Source organism: Frankliniella occidentalis, unplaced genomic scaffold, assembly GCF_000697945.3.
Source record: "Frankliniella occidentalis isolate FOCC.00 unplaced genomic scaffold, Focc_3.1 Scaffold19, whole genome shotgun sequence".
NCBI classification, from domain to species: domain Eukaryota; kingdom Metazoa; phylum Arthropoda; class Insecta; order Thysanoptera; family Thripidae; genus Frankliniella; species Frankliniella occidentalis.
The window spans coordinates 381,839-389,766 of record NW_026267149.1 but is presented as its reverse complement, the minus strand read 5'-3'; the positions used below and the strand labels follow the sequence as shown (position 1 = coordinate 389,766).

At 52.8% G+C, this 7,928-nt stretch overlaps 1 protein-coding gene across 1 annotated transcript in view; it reads right to left on the bottom strand.

Annotated features, from left to right (window-relative positions):
- Positions 1-4,639: 4,639 nt before the first annotated feature.
- LOC113207763 (transcriptional regulator ERG homolog) overlaps positions 4,640-7,928 on the bottom strand; it is a 4,510-nt gene continuing 1,221 nt past the window's right edge. Inside the window, exons 2-4 of the mRNA XM_052264513.1 lie at positions 7,620-7,857; positions 6,059-6,340; positions 4,640-5,883 (exon numbers count right to left, since the gene is read on the bottom strand). Of these exons, the coding sequence (XP_052120473.1) occupies positions 5,640-5,883; positions 6,059-6,340; positions 7,620-7,857 (764 nt within the window). The 3' untranslated portion in view covers positions 4,640-5,639. The remainder of the gene's footprint in view (positions 5,884-6,058; positions 6,341-7,619; positions 7,858-7,928) is intronic.

Sequence of the window (7,928 nt, the reverse complement as noted above, 5' to 3'; positions counted from 1 at the left end):
GCCGTGCAGGACGTGCAGCGCCCGGGGCAGTTTGTCGGACTGCACCGCACTCCGCTCCCACGAGTGTCAGCGCGGTCGTCGTTCTCTCCGTGCGCCCCGCCCGATATACGCACCGAGCACCCACTGTATTCTATTCCAAAGGTTCTTGGCACTGAAAATCTGGAACTGCATGTGAAGCAGAACGCTGTTTAATCTGTATGTTTGCCTATGCCTATAGCCACACTGTTTAGAGATCATCCAGAAATAATATCCGTTATTTGTTGGCCGGCACGAACCTGCCAAGTGCAGCTCTACCAAGCTCAAATATTGCCTGATAGGTGGGCAACATCATGTCTGCAGTGCATGCGTGTACTGCTAGGTGGCCTACCCTGCGTCTCACAGGCGCCGAGCTCCTGTAATTTACCGAATGAATCCGAGGAAAACGTACTTTTTTCTGGACGATCCCTGAATCAGCATGCTTGAACTAGAAAAACAAAAATGCTAAGTCCTACCTTTAAAAGGCACTAAGGGTTTCGTGCCTTTACAAATGCACTCATTTTTAGCACCTCAGGGCTGCTTAGTGCCTTCGTAGAGGCACTAAACTGAACATTTCCTTAGCACCCTACTAGGAAATGCACGACTTCTCACCTCTGTTTTACCAGTGTTTCTGTCCGTCTAAGCACACTTTTTTAACAGTGCGGCACACTGATTGAACAGTATTTTAAACACTCCATTGGATGCGTACTTAGTGTAACTCAGCCAAATTCATGCTTCTCCAGGTCGATTATTTTCTCAAAATATTTCTGGGTCGTAATCGGGGAGGATGTGGGTACATCACAGCGTGCTTAAGGTGCCGCGCTCCCGCTTCCCCGGCTGGCGGATGAGTCGATAATAATCGGCAAGAACAAGAGCGGAGCTTGTGCGGAACGGAGCGTGAACCATAATTACTAGAATGCTTAGTGTCGGGTCAGAAGGAAATGGGCGCGGAAGGCGGGGTGAGGCCGAATATTTGAAAGCGGCGCGCGAACGAAATTGCGGGGCGCTCTGCTGCTGCTCGGCGGCGGTTGTGGTGGTTAGGCAGTGTGGAATGTGGCCCGGTGGTCCACGGGGAGGAGTGTGTGGGAGTCCTACAGGAGTTGGTCCGGCCCTCGCTGGCCATCGCTCACACTCACCTGCGAGGAATGCCAACGGCTGCTCCTCGGCGGAGAGGAGGGGAGGGTCATCAGTGCAACCAACTTACTTACCGCCTTGATTCGGCGGGATAGGAATCCAGTTCCGGGTGTCGGCCCCGCCTCGCCCCGCCCCGCCCCGGTCCTTCGCATACCGCTGCTGTCAGGTGGGCCAATTATGAGAAATGAAACGCGGCATTTCGAACGTCGTGGAGGTGTTAAGGCCTGCTTTCGGTTTCGGCCAGAGCGCTCGCCTCGCCCAAGCTCCTCGAGTGCGCCATCCCTCCCGTCACAGACAAACGCGCGCCGCAAGGCTAAAGGGTGGTCGCTGTGCCCTATGGTATGGTCCCGTGCGAATAGGCAACCCGTCCGCACAGCGACCACCCTTGAGCCTCGTGGCGCGCGTTTGTCTGTGACGGACGGGGCATAGCCCACCCTGTATGCATCCCACTTTTGCAGTCATGCCTATCGCAGATCGTTTTCGCGAGGACGAGGCGTTGAGGTTGTGACAGATGATGATTGATGTTTTCGCAATGTAAGACAGGGGGAGAGGCGGACCTCCCAAATATAATCCTGGCTGGGAGAGGAGGTGGGGGAGAGAGGAGGGAGGAGGAGGGGGCAGCCGGCGGCGGCGCCTTGTTTGAGACCCGCGGCGGCCAGCGGCGGCCAGGTGACTCACCAACGACGGATCAACATTGGCGGTTGAAGTGAATACGGCAGGATTGCCGAGAGAAAGAGAGGAGACAGGTACGGCGAGAGGGTGTGAGGGAGAAAGAGGGGGAGGGGCCAGAGGCGCCGCGAAGCAATGTGCCGACGGCGAGGTTACGGGGGAGAGGGGAAGGAGAGGGGGGCAGGTTCGGGAGGTGGTCCTTTGTATGCCACCCGCGCCGCTCCCCCTCCCCCCTTCCCTCCCGGACGATCGCCCACCGCGTGCAGATTGTATCCAGGTCGCCCACGCCGCGCCGCCCCACACCGCCCCACGCGCGCCCGCCCGCACACCCGCCCACGCGCCCCCTACCGCCATATCGCCCACACACGGCGAGTGTTCGAACCACTTCTGCGGTTCCCACGCTCGCCTCTCTCGCGAGCAGAGCGCCCGTGGTGTCATGGTTATATTGGAGTTGTTGTCTAAACAGAGGCTGGGCAACATCCGCGGCGCCGGGTGCGGGCAGCAGGCGAGGCAGCAGGTTCGCAGCTGACCACTTGCCAGCGCCGAGTAGGCAACCAGCCCCACAGCCCATCCTGCATTCGATGCTGTACTGGACCAGGTGGCTGATTCACGCCGCACACTTTCGTAGTTATACTCTGTATCGCATGCGCGGGTGCGGGTGGGTTTGCCTATGATCGCTGCCCACGGCTCCTTTTGGCCCCGTGCGAGTAGGCAACCCCCCGCAGTACAGTATAACTACGAAAATGCGCGGCGTGAATCAGCCACCAGGTATAACTACAAGAGAACGCGGGTCTGAGTCTGAGTGTCCCTAGACATTTGTCACGATGACATCAATTTGACGTCACTGGTCAAACTTCAGTCATCCTGACTGTAAGCATTGAAGTACTATCACCGCAACGTCAATTGCCGTCCTCCTGATAATATACTTCCTGACAGTCAAAATGACTCAATTTTGACCGGTGACGTCAAGTGACGTCATTGTGACGAATAGGTACGTGTCCTTTGGGCGTGAGCCACCCTGAATAATGGCACTAAATGTGGAAAGCTACTCGTCAAGTATTGGTATGATGTTTCTTTTTCCTTTTCTTTTTATAAATAAGTGATTGTATCTGGGCGGCCGCACCGCGTCTCCGAGACGGACTGCCTGGACCGCCGGCCCCGTGGCGCCACAGGCGGCGCGTCGCGGTTCTGCGAACTCGACACGCTTTTGAAACGGTGTGAGACGCGAGCCGCCTGGGTCGATTGGCCGGGTGAGACTGTCCAAGAGAGGGAGAGGGAGAGGGAGAGAGGGAGAGGAGAGGGAGAGAGGGAGAGGGAGAGAGAGAGAAAGAGAGAGAGAGGGGGGGGGGCTGGGCTCCTGTCCTGTGACACCTGTACATGTCCCCGCCATCGCCGGCGCGGGCTCAGTTCTGGAGAAGCGGTAAAAGTTTGTCCCACGTTCGCCGCGGTGGACACGAGCTATAAAGACACCATGGGAGCCAGCCCGCCCGCCCGTGTCCCGGTAGGTTATCAGAATCTGGAAGGACGTAAATGTTATGAACCGGACGGCGCCCCGATGCGACGGCGACAACTGCTTCCCGCGAAGTGGAGTGATCGAGAGGCGACCGCGTGTGTGGCGGCGGTAACCTACCTGGTTATTAGGGTCTCTACGCCCCCCCCCTCCAGTCTCTCTGTCTGTCTCTGTCTCTTTCTCTGTTTGTGTCTCTCTCGCTGTCTCAATGCCCCTCCGCACACACACACACAATTGCACATATGTCATCAATTAATCGCTGAGTGTCTCGGTGCTGTACGGGCTGCCTGTATTTTATGCGGCTTCTTTTATTATGTCTCGTTCTCTTTTTTGTGCGCTTGCCTTGTCTCTTTTGCAGGCTGGCGGCGCCCGTCGCGCGCCCCACCGGCGGTCTCGTGGTTTCTCGCTGCGGGTAGCGGGTAGGGGGCTGAGGGCAGGCGCCCCGCGGGCGTTAGTCTAAACTGCGCCGCGGCCGGATGTCGTCTGCGGTTCCAGAAACACGTGTGCAAGCACGTGTGTCACTGTGCCGCCGCCCCCCGAGCCTCGGTGGCGAACTGAGACAGCATTCAGCGCGTAGCTCACGGCTTGCTGCAAAAGTGCGAGCCGAAAAGACGGAATGGAAACGAAAGGTTTTAGATTTGGAACTTGGGAATTTTCGTTCCTTTTCGTTCTTTGTCATTTACTCATGAGTGCGAGGCGATAGAAGGTGGAATTAGGTCTTTGAATTCCAATTCCTTCGGACGATTCGGCATTTAAACAAAACATTAAACAACAATGCAAATCGAACACCCCAACAGAAACGCAACACATTACGTTTCGTTCCTTTGCAGAAAGTTTCGTGTATATTGAGGAAATATTATCACGGGAATTAAATTCTGGCATATCATTTTACGACGTTTTCGAAAGGGTTCACATTTATATCGCCTTACATTTAGGGGTAAATGGCAAAGAACGAAAAGGAAAGAAAACTTCAAGTTTCCATTATTTCTAAAAAGTTGTGCACTTATCATGCACTTGTCCTGCACCAGATATACAAAGGTGCTGAGTTGTGCTTTAGGGCACCAAAGAAAATTTCAGTTTAGTGCCTCTAAACGGGCACCAAAGAGCCCTCAATGAGCTAACTAGTTTCTTTGGCAGTTTTAGATTCGTTGTGCTGGAAGGACACTCAACCCTATCCGTTTTAAAGCTTTAAAGGTAAAACTTAGCACCTTTGTTTCTTCAGTTTGCTCGACCGCTCGACTGACAATTAATAATGACACATATATGCGATAGTTACATAACGTTACTATTTTGAAGTAAGAACATTAAAGTTAGTGTTGTAGGTCGTCAAAGAACGTGAAGGTACGTGTTAAGTATCGGATCCCTGTTTGAAACAGGAACCCTTCTTCTGGGTGCAGATTTCGCTTTTTCACCAATGTTTGTTAGGACAGTGATAAGGAAAACAAAACGAAAGTGTTATATTTTTGTAACAATAGTTATTAACGAAGTTTTACAAAACATCACTTAAAAAGAAAAGTACAATTTTAGTGAGTACAGGAAAAAGATAAAAACGTTGTACGCACTTAGTTCTGATTCATTCTACTTAAGAAAAGTAACATCTGTTTCACAATCAACAATTCGACTGTTTTCATTGAACACAACACCATTGCCCAAACAATTTTAGTACGGTCGAAATTAAAAACTATTTTCTCTTAATATATATCGGCATCACAATGTTTCTAACAATAATAAAAAGTTCTATAATCACAAAACAAAGTTTACTAAAGAAAAGGCTTTACAGGAATGGAATGTAGTCATCCTGAGAAACAGCTACTGGTTGATACATTTCTGTGACTTACTAGTTAGGACCTGGAGTATAGATTCTCACGTCTCGCTTGCACCTGCGCATGCATACGTATGCACGTTGGCTTAAGTTATACTAAAAATTGTTTTCAGTGCTGCCCTACCTACACCATTTTAAAAATGTGCTAAGGGAACAATAGGAATATATGTCAGTGAAGTAAAAACTCTAAAAGTCTGACTTGCAACGTTTCTAAAATCGCCTTTAAAATCACCACCAATTCACAAAATGCCTTGAAATCATAAAAATTAATTTGTACATTCGAAGGATGCATATTAAATGCTTCTGTAGTCAAGTAGGATGTCAGGATAACATTCCGCATCCTACGCAACACAAAACTCCAATTTGAGAACAAATAAATAAAATATAAACCAGCAATATGCTCACAATAGCAGAATGCCCTCCTACCTATTCAGCAAGACGACGAGATCTTCGGGGTAGCTTACACTAACAAACATCTAAACAAGAGAATTAGGATGGCGGAGCAGGGGGCTGCGGTGCGGGCGGGGGCGGGGAGGGTGACGTGGGGGCCGCGTACCTCTGCATGGAGTAGTGGCCCCAGTAGGGCGGGGGCGGCGGAGGCCCCGGGAACAGGATGCCGCCAGCAGCGGCCGCCGCGGCCGCCGCCATGGCCTGGTGGTGGGCGGGGTGGTGCGGGTGCGGGTGGTGGGGGTGGAACGGTGGGTGGCCGCAGTGACCCGAGGGCTGCCCCATCCTGCAACAGAGAAAGCTTTTATTAGGGGCGCAGTCCTGCGGCCTAGCGCACCTAGCGCGTCTAGCGCCTGCGCGGCCGAGGGGCGGCCACGCGCGCACAGCCGAGCGCACCGGGTGGCCTACCCGCCCGCGCCGCAGGGGCCGAGCCGGACCGAGCCCAGAGCAGGTGCACTCACCGCGCGGCCTGCAGCTTGTGCGGATACCCGACGAGGTCGCCCGGGTGGTGCTGGTACTTGGACGGGTACGAGGCCAGGGGGCTGCCGCCCAGGGGGCTGGCGCCGAGGGTGGACGCGCTGAGCGGGCTCGAGCCGAGGGCGGGGCCTCCCAGGCCGCCGGCCCCCGCCCCCGCGCCCCCCTGCGCCTGCGCCTGGCACGCCAGCATCAGCCCGTGGAAGTCGAACTTGTAGGCGTAACGCTTGCCATGCACCTTGGTCATGATGTTTTTATCATAGTAGTACCTGGAGGGCAAAAGACAAAATTTGATTAAATTACAATAAAATAAATAAATAAAAAGCAGAACACCAAAACAACGTACAAAAAATGTGCCATATTAAACGTCCAAAGACATCTGTAAATACACTGTATAAAGTTAGTTGAGTTTTGCGCTTGAAACGTAGACAAAGAGATTGTGCGAAGCATATTTTTAATCTCTAATCTGATATGAATACCTGAGTAAGGTCCCGATCATTTTAACTGCCCATTTCACTCTCTTTTCACATGCTGCCCCAACCACGCAGCATCGATTCCCGTCAAGTATATTCGTAAGGGGCATTTCAATCGTGAGTAATTATGAGGACAGATCTGTGCATTGCGTTCCATTCTCGCAACCGGCATATAATAAAATCCCGCCTTCACCATACTATTGCACACCTGATTCCTTCACGAGTTTTATTGGCGCGGGCTTCTTGTCCAGTCTTGGTCCACCTTTTACCGCACCGATCCTCAGCCGACGCAACACACACGGCCCTGCTTTCTCGGAAGGCTCCTTCCAATCCGGCCGTTCGTCCTGAATAAGCCCTGAGCGGGCCTGAGGCTGATACCCTAAGGCAGGACCTGCTGTTAACTCGTCCTGTATTTGAGTCCTGTCTGTCATGCATGGTGGCCCTCGAACATGCTATAAAGCCTCAACCAAATTCAATCTTAAGAAATATCCCAAAAACCTTTCGCTAAGCCAGTCGGTGTGAAAAATTTTAAACAGCAGGAAGAGTGACAAACCAGGAATACGCCAGACCGAGCTGAGAGTGCACATGAGTGTTACTACCTGGGTGGATAAAAATAATGTCCTCCAAAAACATTTGAGTGGAGCCTGCCTTCTCTGCACTGTTAATCACGAGTGCCAAGCAGCTAGGCCAGTTAAAGTTCCTCGCCCGACCAAAGACTCAATAAGTCGACTACTTATGGATTCCGAATACTGCACCATTTAAGGCCGTGCGTTTGCCACTCCAGGAGTGAGATAAGATCGATGCAGTGTGGCATGGAAAACGAAAAGCTGTCGAGTAAGTCACCCCGATTCTTTGGCCGGGCAAACTGAAGACTCCAATCTACTGGCCTCCCCTGATTTACAGTGAAAACAACATTTAGGAACCCGAGACGCTCAAGAAGGCACAAAAGCTGCCCGCTTCACACAAGTGTATTTGTGGGAACTTTTCCTACCCAGTTGGCAACAGTGATGATGCATTATCCTGCGCCCTAATTTGGATGGCTCAACCCCTTCACCTGTGCGTCTGCCAAACTCACCTGAGCGCCCTGCTGAGCTTGTCGTAGTTCATGTTGGGCTTGCTCTTCCGCTCGCCCCACCGGCGCGCCACCTCGTCCGGGTCGCCGAGCTTGAACTCGCCATTGGTCCCTTCCCAGCAGATGAGCGGCGCGTTGGACGAATCAGCGAGCAGCTCGAGGAGGAACTGCCACAGCTGGATCTGCCCCGAGCCTTGGGCCACCAACCGGGAGGAGGCGGCGTTCAGGAGCTGGTACGGGTCTGCGGAACAGAGAGAGGCGGCGGCGCTGTGAGAGCGAGAGAGAGGGAGGAGGAGAGAGAGGGAGAGGCAG